The 18,625-nt window shown below is 43.7% G+C and overlaps 1 protein-coding gene across 1 annotated transcript in view; it reads left to right on the top strand.

Annotated features, from left to right (window-relative positions):
* The window catches only part of LOC109932140 (partitioning defective 3 homolog B), an 851,675-nt gene that overhangs the window by 287,735 nt on the left and 545,315 nt on the right, over nucleotides 1–18,625 (top strand). Inside the window, exon 3 of the mRNA XM_048599077.1 lies at nucleotides 15,218–15,342. Within this exon, the coding sequence (XP_048455034.1) occupies nucleotides 15,218–15,342 (125 nt within the window). The remainder of the gene's footprint in view (nucleotides 1–15,217; nucleotides 15,343–18,625) is intronic.

Here is an 18,625-nt window from a genome sequence, read left to right as displayed (position 1 = left end):
CTGATGATGACCAAGAATCCATTGTCGATTGTTGGAGAAACACGTCTGGTTCATGAATTTCCTATAAGGAAGAGGAAGCTGCCATCCTTACCTTACAGACCCACAGCAATGTGTTGACTCTTAACTGCCTTCTGGGCAATTAGGGATGGGGATGGGTAATAAATGCTGGTCTGGACAGTGATGCCCACATCCCATGAATGAATTTTTAAAAAATGCACTCCATCGGCCTTCATTCCAACTCACTTTGCATGCCACTGCCACCCCTCACTGATCCCTCCCGTCCCCTGTTTCCACCCCTCTCCTGCCCCATTCATCCACTATCAACCCCACAACCACTCACTCACCCTCTCATACACATTCACACCCCACCTCTCGAATGTTCTCCTTTCCAGCACTTTGTTTCCCCCACCTCCTTTGCCCGCTCTCTTTACCTCCCACGTGCTGAATACTTACTTCCTCCCCCTCTTTCTCCCTCCTCCTCTCAGTCGCTTATATGTGATCCACCACCAAGTTTTGAGCTGTTGCCTTCAGCAATGTATTTGTAACTGATGAGGCAATACTCCCGTTAGACCCAGTAACGTGGGAACAGGATGTAGGAAACGTAGTACTGAAAAATTTAACAGATGGGTTATTGCAACTCCTGGTGCATGCATGTATAGCAAACACAGGCACTTGTGTGTTATGGCTAACTAGTTACAAATAGTATCTTCTTTTGACGAGTCATGCTTCAAATGGCCATGGTTAAACTGGAGTCTGAGGCCTTTGCACTATCAGTTCACATGTATGTGATGATAATATCGTGAGCATGTCTTTTAAAGGTACACTGCATATACTGTCTTCCCCCACCTTGTGTGCTTGCTCCACAATCTGCCTCCTCCATTCTTTACAGACAGACAGGAGCTTCCTTTCAACATCTTGTCTGAAAATCAGTGGCTCTGATAAAGCAGCACTGCCTTCAGCACTGCAGCAGAGTAAGCGCTCCTTAGTTAAATATGCTGCCAATTGAACTATTCTGCAGTAGATTTGGAAATATGTATACAATTGCGTGATTGATTTGGCACTACTATGACACTGCAGTCCCCCGCCACCCCTCATCCCCTGCAAATATTTAACATTAGGAAAGTAAATTTGGCAGTAATCCTCTGTACTATACAAAATGGTTTCAGTACATCAGAGCCAATAACTTAATTACAAAAATAAAAATGCCAACTATTGCTTTTAATTAAATACTTTACGCCTACGTGCAGGAGAAATTCACCCTGTGTCCTGCATAGTTTGAACTCTGAAACTCATGGAAAGACTTCACAGTCACACCGACGAAGAAAGATGCACAGAAAGAAAGATGGATTTTCAAAGCGTTTTTCACGTTTTCACTTGTTTTTTTTTCAGTTGAAAGTATGGAAGAATGGTGGGCAAACATACGGACTTTTTTAAAGAACAGATAACGAGATGTATCTTGCAAGTCACAAGGGGAAAACCTGGTGCATTTTTTTTCACTGAGGTCATTGAGTCACAAGGTTTGCAGCACAGGAAAAGGTCCCTTGGCTCATTGAGTTCATGCCAATCAAAAACAATCACCTAATGATCGTAATCCAATTTTCCAGCTCTTGGCCCATAGCCTTGTATGACTTAGAATTCCAAGTGTACATCTAAGCTCAGAGTCATAGAATCATACAGCACAGAAAAAGACCCTTTGGTTCAACCACTCCATGCTGAACATAATCCCAAACTAAACTAGTCCCATCTGCCTGCTCCTGACCGTATCCCTCCAAACATTTCCTACTCATGTACTTAACCAAATGTCTTGTAAACATTGTAATTGTACCTACATCCTCCACTTCCTCTCGAAGTTTATTCCACATGTGAACCATCCTCTGTTTAAAAAAAAATTGCCCTGTTTCTTTTTTCAATCTTTCTCCTCTCACCTTAAAAATGTGCTCCCTAATCTTGAAGTCCCCCATCCTACGGAAAAGGCACCTACCATTAACCCTATCTACACCCGTCATTTTTTAATAAACTTCTCTAAGGTCACCCCTCAAATTCCTACGCTCCTGTGAAACAAGCCCCAGCCTTTCCTTATAACTCAAACTTTCAATACCTGGCAACATCCTGGTAAATCTCTTCTGAACCCTCTCCAGTTTAATAATATCCTTCCTATTACTGTGTGACCAGAACTGGACACAGTATTCCAGAAGAGGCCTCACTAATGTCCTGTACAACCTCAACATGACTTGCCAACTCCTATACTTAAAGGACTGAGCAATGAAGGCAAGCGTGCCAAGTTCCTTTTTAACCACCCTGTCTATAGTGACGCAAACTTCAAAGAATTATGTACCTGCACCCCTATGAGGGTTTCTGCCTCTACCACACTTGCAGGCAGTGAGTAATCTTGTCCCTTGCTCATGTAGTAAGTAGCTTTGTACTTTCCTCCATCTATTTTTGTTCATCCTTTGTTTAACTTTGCCGTATGCACAGTTCATAGACTCTGCTGGAGTTGTTGGCTGTCCATTAGGACTGATGTGTATTGACCTACCCTGCAGTTTTCTGCCTCACCTCTGATTGCACCTACCCAATGATCCAACTTCAGTTGAGACATTCATTAATTCATAATGTTGGAGAAATAGTGGTGGGAGGAAACACTGTCTCTCTCCATTTCAATTCTTTTTTCATAATTATGCTCTGCATTGATGCAATGCAGCTCCACTGATGCATTCTCATATATATAGAATTATTTCTAAATATGTTCTGAATGCACTACATTAATTTACATAAACTTATTTAAACATGTGCTTTAAATGTACTGAATTCTGAGCTATTCCCTGATCATTCACTGCGGTTAAATTAAATAAATTTCACAGCAGGTAATTATCACATGTCAGACTCTGGAGCTATACAAAAATTAGAATAACAGTGTGATTAGTTTGAAATTAACACTCTGAAACAATACAAATCCTTTAAAATTATTATTTGGTTTATGTTTCTACTTCCAATGTTGTTGCCAAGGAAGGAAATAATATTAGCATTAGTGAGTTAGACATTTTTTTGGGTCAGGCATATTGCAGCTTGTCAGCTGTGAATGAGGCTCCCTCCAAATTTTATGTAATTCCAATCCCAACTGTTGTATCAGTAGATAACAAGATTTTGTGTCAATGTCAGCTTTCCTGCTCCTCTGATGCTGCCTGGCCTGCTGTGTTCATCCAGCTCTACACCTTGTTATCTCAGACTCCAGCATAGGCAGTTCCTGCTGTCTCTGTTGTATCAATAGAGTGTGCCTCTGTGGCTCGCTGGTTAGCCCTGTTGCTTACCTGATTCCAGCCTTGGGTGACTGTGTAGTGTTTGCACATTCTCCCCATGTCTGCGTGGGAGTCCCTCATGTGCTCTGGTTTCCTCCCACAGTCTAGACATGGGCAGATTAGGTGGATTGGCCATGCTTAATTGCCTCAGTAGTGTCCAGAGATGTGCAGACTAGGTGGATAAAGCATGATTAAAAAACGTGTGTGGTTATGGCAATAGGGTGGGGAGAGGGAATACTTCGGTGGGATGCTCTTCAGAGACTTGATGGGCTGAATGGTCTGTTTCTGCACATAATCTAGGCTGATGTGGCAGTCTAGAAACAGGGGCGTGTTGCACTGTCACAGGCATCCTTCTTTTCAGATGTTCTATCAAACAGCTATCCCATCTGATTTAACAGGCCCCATGACGCTAATTCAAAGATGAGGAGGTGAATCTCCCCCCAGACCCCACACCTAAAAACAGATTGCCTGCTCATTATCACATTGTTGCTTGTGGGAGCTTCATGTGAGTAAATTGGACGTCATGTTACTTGCATCACAACAATAACTACATTGCAAAGATACGTCATTGCCTGTGAAATAATCTGGGGCATCCTGAGGCTGAGGCAGAGGGCTAAATATAAATTTCTTTCTTGACCACGCAACTTTGGGCAGCACGGTGGCTCAGTGGTTAGCACTGCTGTCTCACAGCACCAGGGACCCAGGTTCAATCCCACCCTCGGGCGCCTGTCTGTGTGGAGCTTGCACATTCTCCCCGTGTCTGCGTGGGTTTCCTCTGAGTGCTCCGGTTTCCTCCCACAGTCCAAAGATGTGCAGGTTAGGTGGATTGGCCATGCTAAATTGCCCCGTAGTGTTCAGGGATGTGTAGATTAGGTGGGTTATAGGGGGATGGTCTGGTTGGAATGCTCCAAGGGTTGGTGTGGGCCTGTAGGGATTCTATGAACTTGTGGACATTCTGAGTGAAATTGCTAATTGTTGGTGGCGGAGTGGAATAGAGTAAGAACAATTCACATATGACACCCACACTTCGCTGTGCAAATGATATCTGTACCGCTGCTCTGCAGAGGCACCTAGCAGAGGTCAGATTCCCTTAGAACAGAAAAAGAAATGCAGCAGTTCACCATGACCTTCTCAAGGACAACTGGGGATGGGCAATAAATGCTGGCCCGGGCGGCAATGCCTACGCTGTATGAATAAGTTTCTAAAATTGCTGGGATTCGTTGTCTGTCTCATTGTGGCCTCCTCCGGAATGGAAGCTGCTGCCATGGGTAAGGAACACTTCACCAGCGTAGCCAGCCATACAGACTGTATAACCAATCATTTCCTATGAATGGAATTTCGATACAACAGGGAGGCAGAGTGGTTACTGTAGATTTTGGACAGAAGATGTTGGGGAGCTGTGGGTAGTTGTGGGGGGAGGGGGGGGTGGGGAGCATGGTGAGATGATGTGGTGTGATTTGCAGAATGCCTCCCTTTTATTCAGTCAGGAACAGGGAGAACCAAGGAAGGCCTCTTGATTCCCTTAGCAGGATTGTGAACGGCCACTCAAGGGTCTCGTCCTGCCTCTCCTGGCGTTTCCTGTGCCACTTTTTTGGAGAGATTGTCCAGTAAAAATTGTCAGTCTTTTCCCATGCTCAGGGTTTGAGGGTTAGCTGCTGAATGGGTGGTCCACATAAGACTCTCCATTATTGGCAAGGGCTGCCCCAACACAAAGATCTCCCACTGCCTTTAGCACCAACTGTGCTATCCTGGCCTAGGACTGCTGGACTTGTCCCAGTGAGCAGACCCGATCACCTGATTTCCTAAGCTTCCTGCATCCTCGATGATCTGTGTTGGCTGCAATCCCACTTGTCACCACCGCTCCTGGTGGCGCTGCTGAGACTCATGAGAGCTTCCGGCCGCCCCGATTGGTCACCAGCTCTTTGGAAAGGCGGAATCACCGTTCTTAAGGGTGGCAGGCAGGAGGCAGGACATTGCCTGATGGATGTGGAATAGCACGGTGGCAGGGTCATCTGTGGATGGACGACCATCCACGACAAAGGCGGCAGAGAGAACAGGGGCCATTTGTGGGCTTTGTGCGAGCCAGGAGTAGGATAAGGAGTGTAGTTGTCATGTTTGCATTGTAGTGTGGGCTAGTATCCACATCTTGTAAGGCAGTGTACCAGGAAGATGACCAGTTAATCCCAGAGCAACCAAGGCTGGATAAGAGCACCAGGTGAGTCCAATCTTGTCAATATTGAAGCGCAACAATACTTAACTCAAAAGAAAAGAGCACCAAAATGCAAGTTGGTCTCTGTTTCTATTTTGCCGAACCTAGCTGTAGCATGTTGAGGGTGGACAGGGTTTGTTGGATTACGTGCCTCAGATATTCACTGTAGTATCTGGAATGATGCTACAACCCACAACGTTCTGAACCTGAGGAAGAAGGAATGCTAGCCTGTGAGTCACACTGCTCAAGAAAAGCTGCACATTGGAGGGTAAGCTGAATCTGAGCAGGAGATGCAAAGCTCTGCAGTTCAGATTTTCATCTTAAAATGAATCGTCTGCCACATTGGAATGAATTAGAGCAGTAATTAACATTGCAGGCAAATGTGAACAGTATTAGATCTTCCTTGGGTCATTGTGGCCTAATTCAAATTTAAACCAAACTTCTTTGGGTTTATCTGTGACTTTAACAGGCTGTGGCAGGTGAGTGAGCATTTTTCATAAATTTTATTTGTGGTGGGGAGGGGCATAAAATTGCTACAATTCTTGTTATCCTAAGCTCGAGATGTTCTCGCTATTCTTGGTGTGTTATGCTGGCAGGGCGTGCTTTCGACAAAAGCAACCCAGCTATTATCCATCTTAGCTGACAGTTCTGAGGGGCTGCTGAACTCCAAGGGCACCCCAGCTGAACCTGATTGTTCTGCCCATTCTGCAATTTCTAGTTCTGAGGAAGGGTCACCGGACCCGAAACATTAACTCTGTTTTCTCCTTCACAGGTGCTGCCAGACCTGCTGAGCTTTTCCAGCAACTTTGTTTTTATTCCTGCAATTTCTAGCATCGATTCACAGTCAGAAGCTGGAACCTAGGCTGATCTAGTTTTTCCTCTTTTTTTCTTTTCCCCCCCTTGTGCCCTTGCCTGAAATAACTCCACGAAGGCCGGTATCCCATCAACAAGTCACATTTTCTTTACATGTGCATAGCACATGACACTGACCCATGAAATTCAGAGCCGGCTCGTAGAGGGAGCAGAACCACTGATACTGTTGTTTATATCTGTCAGCCAGGGCTCCCTGATTGGACCAGATTAACAACCCCAATCGGGGAGCTCATATTCAAGAGGTCCATCTGGCTGACCTTGTTACAATCAGTGCACCGCCCACACCCACATCCTTGCCCAACCCCCACATTCGCCTCTCTTCTTGTGTTATTTTAATGAGATTGGCTAGCATTTCCATCAGCATCGACTTGTGAAGGCTAACTGTTGCTGTCTTGGAATAGATTTACTGGGTTAACAGGGCTGTATGGAGTACAAGTCACTGTTATTCTCAGTTTTTAAATGACTTTACGATCATGCAATTTATACTCACCTTCTCCTGTCTTGCTCTACCCTGCCAAGTGCACACCTCTGTTCCTACGGATAAATTTGCATGTTTTTAGCCCGTATCTTCAGTTTTCCACCGCAAATATTTGACCAAATCTTTCTTTAGAAACCACAAGGAGAATATATTTGCAAATTGGGAACAGATTGAAGGATTTAAGAAGTCTCTCTAAAGCCCCAAGAGAGAAGATTGTATTGGTGTAGCATCCTATTAAAATGTCAATGTTCCGAAATGACCCTGCTAACCAAATTGTTGGCAATCTAAACATAAAGATGGTTCCAATTTTTTAAAAACAATGTGTTTTTAAAGTTGAACCTTGAGTTATTCGATGTGAAAATCCGATGCATAACTCATGATGTTCACCACTTCTCTGCTTGGAGAAATTGCCTTATCTCCCTTGTGTATAAGGAAAGGTTTGATTTATATTGCTGCTTTTTGCTATCTGAAGATATCCAAAAGCAGTCAATTAAGAGACTTTTGAAATTTGGTCGATCAAGTTCCCTGTAGCTTTTCTTTGTGCGTAGGCACAACATGGCCCCCTTAGGATTGCTACACCCTCAAGCACAGAAGTATACACAGGTGTAAAGATTGTGTACACAACCCATTTGTTCGGTTGCACTGTGCAGCTGGGGGAAACATTTGCAATCACTGATTTAATGTGGGAAGCACACCAGTTAATTTGTGCAGAGCCAGGATCCCAAACGCCAAGCAATATGATGATGACAGGACAATCTTTTTCAGAGATGTTGGTTTAAGAAGTTGGATGGGGCAGCCTTAGTTTAATACCGGTTTTAAAAGATGGCATGATCAGCACTACAGCACTTTCGTAGCAGAAATGCTCATGTCTTCTACAGGCGTGTACTGTAAGCGGTAAAAAAGTAGGAAGCGGTGTGGTGCATCTGTTGGGATCCTAAAAGGACATCCTGAGCATGGAGGCTGAGAGCATTTACTGAAGTCCTTCTGCATCAGTCTTTGTCAAGGGAGAAGCAGCTGCCAACATCATAGTGTAAGAGGAGGTTTCTCAGATGCTAGATCAGCTAAAATTTGGTCGAAAAGAGATACAGGGAAGGCTGAGTGTACCTGAAGTTGATAGGTCACTAGGACTGAATGGAATGCATCCGGGGATGCTACTGGAAGTAAAGGTGGAACTTGCAGAGGCACCAGCCATAATCTTCTAATCCTCCTTGATCAAGCAGTGGAGTAGGAGGTTGTCACCAGAAAATCAATGAATTGCAACTGTTACACATTTGCTCAAAGAAGTATTTATGAATACAAATACCAAGCAAATCATATTTCCAAACAATGACCCAGAACTAAACTAACTGCTGCTTGGACAGTCGTGGAAAGACAAATTGAGAAAGCAGTTTAATACGCACACTGGATCCTCCACTTTATAAATAGAGGCTTCAAGTATAGGAGCAAGGTAGCGAAACATTGGCATAGGCTCAACATGGGGTATTGTGTCCAACTCAGGGCAGTGCACTTTTGAAAGATGTAAAGTTTTTAGAGGGGGTGCAGAAAAGATTCACAAGGGTTGTTCCATGAAAGGGGAACATTTAAAGCTCTACTGAGAGATTGGAGAAACTGGGGTTTTTATTCCCAGGAGGAGGAGGTTAAGAGGAGTTTTGATAGAAGCGTTAAAAATCAAGAGGGGTCTGAACATATTAGATGGGGAGGTGGAAGTATTGAAAGGGACACATCCAAAATGATTGGCAAATGAATCAAGAGAGACATAAGGGAAAATGTTTATTTAGCACATGTTTGGCATGGTTTGAAAAGCTGGTGGAGGCAGATTCACTCATTGCTTTGCAAAGGACTTGGATGAAATAAAGTGCAGTGCCCTAGGGAAAGCAGGTAATTGGAAGTAGCTAAATTGATGCAGCAGAGTTTTGGTATGCATGGCCTCTTTCTATTCTGTAATCATTCGATAGGTGGCAGTCTGGGATGTTTGTACAGAGCTCAAGTGGGAATTGAGCCTACAGCCTTCTGACCCATATGATTGTGCAATGCACCAAATCATAACACTGACCTAATATTGGGTGAATTGTAACATTGACAAGGTACCACAAAAGTGCCACCAGACTTGATTGATGGATGTTTGGTTCAGAGGTATCCTTGGACTGGAAGTAGTTTATTGCTTGTGAAAAAGAGCCACAGTATAATCTAAAGCGGATTTAATCTCTGACAGTAATCCTGTCTAACAAATGTGTTTTCCAATCCACCTGTTTCTCCTTGAGCGGGGTTCCATCAGATTACCGGCTATCAGAGTTGCTTATCTATTGACTGCGTGCTTAGCCTGACCAAATTGTGGATAATGATCTTACTGAGATGCAGCTAATTGATTTAGGAGGTTAACAGCTATCTTACCTTGGCGCTGCAGCTGATGACATTGACCCCTTCCCCCTCCTCCCAAAGGCAGCCAATTTAATCTATAAACAGATTGTCCAAGTTTAGCTGGGGGAGGAACATGGTTTTAGTGTGATGTTTACTTTTACACTTCTGTTTCCATTTGCATCTGGTAAGGCATCTGGTATCTGACCTACCAAATGTTGGTTCATCTGGAGTGAGGCTCTCTTATTTTGATTCAGAAACTGACCACTTTTAACCTATCTCCCAGAACAAACAGTCATAACTCTAATGTTCAACTTTTAAGTAGACAGTGAGCAATCTGCTGTGGGTCACCTTGATCATAAGCCTAAAAGCTTACTGCATTTCTCTGTGTTTTCCCATCTGTCCTTCCACTTGTGAGTTTTGTTGCTTGTTCAGTCTTTTCTCGTGCATATGTGAGGAGACTTCTGTGGGGGGATAACCCCAGTGCTCTGCCAATCTATTTTGAAACTGGATGCCGAGGAGAAAAATTATAACCTGGAAAATTCTTTCCCCAAAAGCTGTCAAGGCTGGGAGTCACATTAACATTTCAAAACTTAGACTTCATGGCTTTTGTTTTGGATAGGTTACATGGAATCAACGCAGGTAAATTGAGTTGAAGTATAGATCAGCCGTGGCTTAATTGAATGCCAGTAGAATAGACTAAAAGGCTGAATGGTCTACTTATGGAAGTAATTTGTTAGACCTAAAGACCTTGGACATCCTGAAGTTGTGAAAGGCCCTGTCATAGATTTGTCTTATGTCTCCTTAGTAAATGATTGTATAGCTGGTAAAGCAGCTATCAAATTGATAACTTTTACTGGTGGTATTTGTAGTTTCAACAAAGCTGGAAGAATCTGTTTTTTTTTGAAAAAAGAAGTAAGAAGAAAACACAGTTAATCAGCTTTTCTTCTTTCTGTGAATGTTCCTGATGTCATTTTTAAGGCACTGGTCCATGTGTTAGCTCTTGGGCACTGACAGTGTTGATGTGCCTCTCTGAAGCTTTTTTTCTTTTTCATCATTGTATCTGCATTCTGAAACTATCTGAGCTAGACTTGGTTCTGCCATCTGAAGTCCATAGAAGTACACTATCCTGCAGGTTAGAAGCCCAGACCGGGAATTAATTCCAACACAAAAGCCACTCCTACTTAACAGAGAGTGGAAGTAGAGGGATATCCAAAGCACTTTCCAGAGCTAGAATGAGACAGAAATTGGCAATAAAACTGAAACAAAGGGAGTTAAAAATCAGCTCATATCAGGTCACCAAGTTCACTTCTAGGGAGGATATTAAATGAGGACAAAGATGTGGAATAGTTTTGGCAAGAGGTATGACCATCAGCATCCACCTATTCAAGATTCAGCTGCTATTGATATGGAGTGAAGGAAATGGGGAGTGCAAAAGAGGCCAGAGATTGAGGAATTAAGGTATGGGTAGGCTGGAGGGAGGCAAAGGGCTAGAATATAGGATGGATTATGAAAGACTTTCAAACATATAGAGTAGCACCTTTAAATTTGAGGCACTGGGGTATGTCATCAGGGTCAGATGTGATAAGCGAAGGGGACTTCAGGCAGAGTCTTCTACTTGCGTTGGCTGTCGCACTCACTTGCTCGGAAGGTGGCGACACACTGAAGTGGATTCTTGAAAGCAAGGCCCGCTGTACCTTCCTCTAATCAGGTGGTTTGGAGAGCCTTGCCCTAATGCCAGGTCGAGTCAGAGGCCGGTAACACCACAGAGAAGACACTGCCAACAGGCCAAAAGAGGTCAGAAAGACCAAGCTTTCAAGTGAGTGCTTCATGGAGTTGCTTGCTTGTTTCTGAGTTTTGGGGTCATGAAGAGGGAGACAGCAGGTTTGGAAGCAAGGGTAAGGGCGTCTTTCAGGGACCAACCTGTGTGCTATGTCCAGTTCCTCAAATGATCACAAGTTAGTGAAGATCAAGGAGCAAATCACATTCACACTGCCCCCAAACCTTCCTCGCCCCATTCCCAAACCCTCCCCAAATTGCAGCCTGTCCGCACTACTTAACCAGTTGGACGGCTGCCTGGTATTTCTTCACCTGGAACTGAAATAATTGAAGCCTAGGCAGGAATAGGTCTTTAGGAGGTCATTGATTGACCATCTAATGGCCTAAATTGGTGACTGGGTGGAAAGGTGGCTTCCCTAGGCAGAATGTATTTCAGGTGGGGACAGGAAGGGTGGTAGGATTCTGTGATGTCAGGAGTCTATCTCGTTAAGCAGCCCTCCTTCCCCCAGGCCCAAAACCTCTGGGACTGAGCAATTTGCCCTTGGTGTGAAATAGATAACCTTCCCAAAGTGATTTGGACAGTTGTGGGGAGAAAAGAGCACGTATTTGGGAGGTGGCAGCATGTTCTAAGACTTTAGAGCAAGGAGAATGGAGATGAGACAGCAGTCTTCAAGGATTGGGGGTGGGCAAGGGGTGGTGATGACGATGAGTTTGCAAGGAGAGAGAGAGAGCAGTGCTCGACAAGGGTATCATTTATAATGTCCTTTGGCGTGGTGGTTCGAGAGGTTTGGTGATTCACAATTGTGTGGGAATTGAGTCAAAGGAGCAGAAATTCAAGAGTTAAGTTCAACAGGTACTCAGTGACAGCCTGCGGAACAATATGGGGGAAATTAGTGAGAGACAGGAGATGGTGTTAGGGGAGGGGGCAGCCTGGTGTGGCTTGATGTGTCGGGACCAGGTGGTTTATAGGTGGGTGGATGAATTATCATGGGAGGAAGTGGAAGGGACAGCTCAATAGATGTCTTCAATCTTGTTGACAAAGTTGTCCGTGATTTATTCCCTGTTTGGTGTTGGTGGTCTGGAGGTAAGGAGGTGATTTTAAGACCTGTAAAGGAAAGGTGTTTCAGGTGGTGGAGTAAAAATTCCAAGATTTTTCAAGCTCTCTTGTGTCATCCTTGAGTAGTAGGTGTCCAGTATTGATGATGATGCAAAGATGTCTCGAACCAGTGATGTGTCATATTAGGATGTAGTTAATGAGGCTGTCTAGTGGTTAATGTGAATCCAGTCTAGGTTTACAGGATGAAACCAATTGCACATTGTCATCATCTTTTTGAAACTTTCTTTCGGTGACGTGTTGTGTGGGGGCACCGTTGAGGCAAACTGAAATGTTCTTTATTCATCCTACTGGATGAATTCAGTCAGTGGGTGGTTAAGTCAAAGTTGTTTGTTGTCTTTATGGCTTAGGACCACATCAGATGATGTGTTTATTTATGGGAGATGTCTGTGAGTAATGCACCCACTTTTGTTTACTTATTGCCTTGTTTTAAATTTAAGAAACACCAATGCTTTAACAATAAAACTGAAGAACGAAAGCAATGCCTGTTATTTAACCTCCTCTCTCCACATGACCAAAGGCCCCAAACGTCTCTTCCAAGTGAAACAGCAATTTCTTTCAATTTAGTATTATTTCTTCACAGTTTGCAATCTGGTCTGCCGTACAGTGGGAAGATGAAATGCAGACCAGGTGACTACTTTTTCCTTTATCCATTCATGGGATGAGGGCACTACTGGCAAAGCAGCATTTATTGCCCATCCCTAATTGCCCAGAGGGCAGTTAAGAGTCAACCTCATTGCTGTAGGTCTGGAGTCACATGTAGGCCAGACCAGGTAAGGATGGCAGTTTCCTTCCCTAAAGGTCATTAGTGAACCAGGTGGGTTTTTCGACAATTGACAATGGATTCATGGTCATCATAAGATTCTTAATTCCAGATATTTACTGAATTCAAGTTCTACCATCTGCCGTGGCGGGATTCGAACCCGGGCCCCCAGAATGTTACCTGGGTCCCTGGATTGAGTCCAACGATAATTCCACTAGGCCATCGCCTCCCCTATGCAGAATAGCACCTCTCAGTCCACAAGCACAACCCCAGGCTTCTGATGGTCTGTTGTTTTAATGATCCATCTTTCTCTCACATTGGCATCTCTGTCCTCGACCAATGGCAGGATTCCAATGAAGTTGAATGAACACTCGAGGAATTGTGACTCATCTTTTGATTTAGGCAATTTGCAGGCCTCTGCTCTCAACATTGAGTTCAATAATTTCAGGTTGCAATCACTGCAGCTTCTTCTGCTCATTTTCTTTGACTTCTCTTTGACATGTTTTGATCTTAATCTTGGTCTCTATCGTCTTTGCTCTCATTCTTTATTTTGTCTCCAATCTTCCACATTTCCACAGCCATTCCATTTTGCTCTTTCTTCACCCTTGCCCATTTACTGTACATTAAATCAAACCTATCGAGATTTCTGATCAACCTGTCCAGAGATGTTGTTATTATACACCTCTGGAACAAGTGAGATGTGAGCCCAGGCCTCCTGGCTCAGAGGTAGAGACACTGCTACTACTTCGCAAGAGGCCTTAAACCTACCTTATATATACTTGCAGAAAGTTGATTTCATGTGAAGTTCAGCCGGCTATTTTTTTCAGCCTGAAAAAATCATAACATTTCACTCAGTTCAAGTGTACAAGTCAATCATAGCTACTCGAGGATCAAACACAAAAAAAAATCAGAACCATTGTATAATCCTGGAGATATTAACAATCTGATTAATTTTCTTCCCTCTTTCATGGGATGTGGGCATTGGAGAATTTCTTGCCCATCCCTAATTGCCCTTGAACTAATGTGGTTACTCGGACATTTAAAAATAAACCATATTACAGTGGGTTTGAAGTGGCACATATGTCTGATGACAGATTTCCTTCCCCAAAGGACATCAGTGAACCAGATAGGTTTTCACATCAATCGAGGATTTTTGTCATGGTTACCACAACTGACTCACTTTATATTTTCCAGATTTATTATTTGAATTTAAGTCCCACCAAGCACTATGGTATGATTTGGATCTATGTCCTCAGATCATTGCCTTGGCCTCTACAGTCTCACTGACAGTATTACCAGTGTCTCATAGAATAGAATAAAATCCGTATAATGCAGATGGAGACCATTTGGCCCATTGCGTCTGCACCAATCCTCCGAAGAGCATCCCACCCAGATCCACCCCCTCCCACCCTAGCCCTGCATTGGGTTTTTACCCCGTGGTTAGTCCACCAGCCTGCACGTCCCTAGATACTACAGACCATTTAGCATGGCCAATCTGGCTAACCTGCACATCTTTGGACTGTGAGAGGAAACCGGAGCATCCGGAGGAAACCCACGCAGACACGGGGAGAATTTGCAAACTCCACACAGACAGTCGGCCGAGGGTGGAATCAAACCCAGGTTCCTGGTGCTGTGAGGCAGCAGTGCTAACTGCTGAGCCATTGTGCTGCCCTGTCTCCATAATTTGATTGTAAATACTGATCAAAATGCACAGTGTAAATAGTTGTTTAAAGCATATATGTGTTTAAGTTTTGTTAACATTTATTATAATTGTTAAAATGTTCAGATTATGTATGACAAACTGTGTTGTTACTGATACCCACTTGCCAGTAATTACTATCACTCATTAAAAACCAATGGAGAACTCTTAGATTTTCCCCCCCCCCGCATTCGATGAGATGTGCGTAGCTTGGAATATTATAAATAAATGTTACCTAATTAACATTAATTCTTTAGTGTTGCTAACTTTTACTTTGTTTCATTATGATATTTTTGGACTTCACTTGGGTCCAAACCAGGCATGAATGTCAGTCTCTCAAAAACATTATGCCTGTAAATGTCGATCCCTTAACATTTCACCTGAAAAAACTTGCTTGAAAAGTTTGAATTTTGCATGTGTATATGTGCCTCTAACTTTTCCCATTCAGATGAAAGTTCATCAATCAGGTGCTCTGTTTCTCTCCCTACAGTCACTGCCAGACACGCGGAGTGCTGCCAGCGATTTTTGTTTTGTTTTGAGAGGAAGCACAAGTTCTCTCTTAATGTGGCGCTTCTTAGGAAAGTTGCGTTCAACAATCCAAATTAGGTGGGTAATTGCTGATGTTTTTCTGACGTCCAACTTTGTTCTCCGCAGGCACACCACTCATGGTGCGAAGAAGCAGTGATCCGGCAATGGTCCCACCTACTCTGTTCCAACCTGGTGCTTCTCAATCTGATGAACCCCTTAATAGGAACCTGAACGTGAAGCCTGTCACAGTGGTAAGCCATGGCTCGATAGAGTTGGGGAATTGAAGGGAAGGAGGGGGGTGGGGGGAGTTTGGATTCTGTTGGAGCTGCATGCAACAACTCTGAGATTTGTTTATTTAGCCTGCTAAGCACTTTAGGGTCCATTTAACCATTGACACCTAGGACGTAATGGAGGCTATGCAAGTATGAAACTGATGTCTGCAACCCTCCTAAGTATAGCTCAGTCATTTCTGCATGAAACCGTAGTGCAATTGATATAGATGCCTTGTTTGCTCTGTCAATCACCTGATCTGAAGAGTATTTGGTGTTTACATTTCCTACTTGTGCTTTGTGTTACCTTGACCATTTGAGACATGTTTATTAAGGTGAGCATGTTCTGGAAAATAGCTTTACTGCTTCTGTGTTATTGTTTTGGCATTATCTATGATTTTCTTGTCCACATAATAGACCTCTCAACCAGCAGTGAGTTTCCTGACTCATGCACGCTTTATACCTAAGGGCCTTTAAACTAAATCTTGCTTTATCAGATTGATAGGCGTTGGCTCATCTCGTGTGCTGCTCTCTAGTACTTAGGCTGCCCTTCTCCCCTCTACTTATTGATGTGACTATTGCAGGTTCATTTAGGGTGAAAGAATCTTCTCCTAACCCTCAGAATTGGCCTCCTTGGCATGACCGGTGGCAGTGGAGGCAAGCGATGACGATTATGATGCAGATGATTGCCTTTCATTAGTATCAAAGATGGTTGCCTCACTCAACTTGTAAAATAAATGATGAGTGAGCTGCAAAAAGACATTGACAGAAATTTTATCCTATCCTGTTGCTCAGAAAACTGGGGAAATTTGAGTTCTGAAACCCATCTGATTTCATTCCCATTAAATTCATTGAAACAACAATATCAGGTGAAGTGCCAATTTCTCATTCCACACAATACTGTGAGATTCCTATCTGGAGTGTTAGGCTGAAGTTACCCTGGGTCTGTTTATTAATGGCCCTAATTCTGCTCTTTTACTGACAGTGAAACCAAAGAGTGTTTGTCATCGTTGTTTTGTAAAGTTAGCAGAAACTTCTGGCACAGGTGGAGTTAGATTTGGAAGTTACTATCAGTGATTCCCTGCCCCTTCTCAGGGCATGCTATTGAAGTCCTAACAGAAATAAAGCAATTAAAAATCACTGAGTTTGTGTGAACTTATGTTTCTTACCCTATTAATCTCAGCAGTTTAAAACAAAAGGCCCATGACCCCCAGAGATGTGTCATAGATTGATTAAAGTAACTAAAAATATTATTCCTTGCTAAATGAGTTTTTTTTTTAATCATTCATGGAATGTGGGTGATGCTGGTTTGGCCAGCATTTATTGTCCATCCCAAGGTATCCTTCAGAAGGTGTTGATGAGCCGCCTTCTTGAACTGCAGCAGTCCGTTGTGGTGCAGGTAGACCCACAATGCTGTTAGACAGGGAGTTCTAGGATTTTGGCCAAGTAGAGCCAAAGGAACGGTCATATTTTTTTCAAGTTAGGATGGTGAATGGCTTGGAGCAGAATTTCAGGGTGCTGGTGTCCCCATATATCTGTTGCTCTTATCCTTCTGAATGGCAGGGGTTGTGGGTTTGGAAGCTGGTGGCCGAGGAGCCTTGGTAGATTTCTGCAGCACATCATGTTGACTGTACGCTGATTCTGCTGTGTGTCAGTGGTGGAGGAATTGAATGTTTGTCAGTGTGTTGCGAGTCAAGTGGGCTGCTCTGACCTGGATGTTGCAAGCTTCTTGAGTGTTGCCTGGATGAATGCAGCTTCAACAAGTGGACAGTATTCTATCTCACTCCTGATTCTTTTGCCTTGCAGTGACCAGGTTTTGGGAGTCAGGAAGTGAATTGTTTGGTGCAATATTCCTAGCCTCTGATCTGCTGTTGCAGCCACAATTTTTATATGGCTAGCTGAGCTGAGTTTCCAGTCAATGTTAGTGGGTGATTCAACTCTGGTAATGCCCTGATAACCTTTCACAACTTTGTTTATCAAGAAGCTATCTAATTCTGTTGTATAAGTATTCAAAGAATCTGCTTCCGCGGCCTTTTGAAGGAGGATTTGCAAAGATTCATGACCCTCTGAGAGAAAAATAATCCTCCTATCTAGTTTAAATGGATGACTCCTTGTCTTTAAACAGTGATTTCTAGTTCCAGATTTTACCAGAAGATGAAACATCCTCCCCATATCCACCTTGTCAAAACCTCTCAGGGTCTTACATGTTTCAATCAAGTCATCTCTTACTCATTTAAACTTCAGTGGATTCAAGTCTGGCCTTTCCAATCTTTCCTCATATGACAGCCTCCCATTTCAGGTAATTGTCTCGTAACAATCCCTGAACTGCTTCCAACGCATTCTACATCCTTCCTTAAATAAGTATACCAATACTGTGCACAGTAACTGAAACATAATCCCCCTGCATCTTTGTATTCAGTTCTCCCTGGAAAAGATTATAGCATTCTGTTAACTTATGTAATTACTTCACCCGTACCTTCACACTAACCTTTTATGATTCATGTACGAGGATAGCCAGATCACTGTGTCTCAGAGCTCTGTAAACTCTCCCTACTTAAATATTATACTTCATTGTTTTCCTGCCAAAATGGACAATTTCCCATTTTCTTACAGTATACTCCATTTGCCAGATTGTTGCCCTCTCACATAACCTATCTGTATCTTGCTGTATCCCTCTTCCATACCTACACCGGCCCTAAACCCCACCTCTTCCTCCGGTATATTGATGACTGTATCGGCGCCACCTCGAACAGTTCATCCACTTCACTAACACCTTCCACCCCAACCTTAAGTTTACCTGGACCATCGTTAACACCTCTCTCCCCTTCCTGGACCTCTCTGTCTCCATATCGGGCAACCACCTAGAAACCGATATTCATTTCAAGCCCACCGACTCCCACAGCTACCTAGAATACTCCTCCTCCCACCCACCTTCCTGCAAAAATGCAATCCCCTATTCCCAATTCCTTCGCCTCCGCCGCATCTGCTCCCAGGATGAGGCATTCCACTCCCGTACATCTCAGTTGTCCTCGTTTTTCAAGGACCGTAACTTCCCCTCCTCGGTGGTCGAGAACGCCCTCAACCGTGTCTCCCACATCTCCCGCACCTCATCCCTCACACCCCGTCCACGCAATAAGAACCAAAAAAGAATCCCCCTCGTCCTCACGTACCACCCCACCAACCTCCGGATCCAACGCATCATCCTCCGACACTTCCGCCATCTGCAATCCGACCCCACCACCAAAGACATCTTTCCCTCCCCACC

The sequence above is a fragment of the Rhincodon typus genome, chromosome 7 (assembly GCF_021869965.1).
Source record: "Rhincodon typus isolate 14 chromosome 7, sRhiTyp1.1, whole genome shotgun sequence".
NCBI classification, from domain to species: Eukaryota; Metazoa; Chordata; class Chondrichthyes; order Orectolobiformes; family Rhincodontidae; genus Rhincodon; species Rhincodon typus.
Note: the sequence above shows the minus strand (reverse complement) of the source record. Positions and strands in the feature narration are given on the sequence as shown.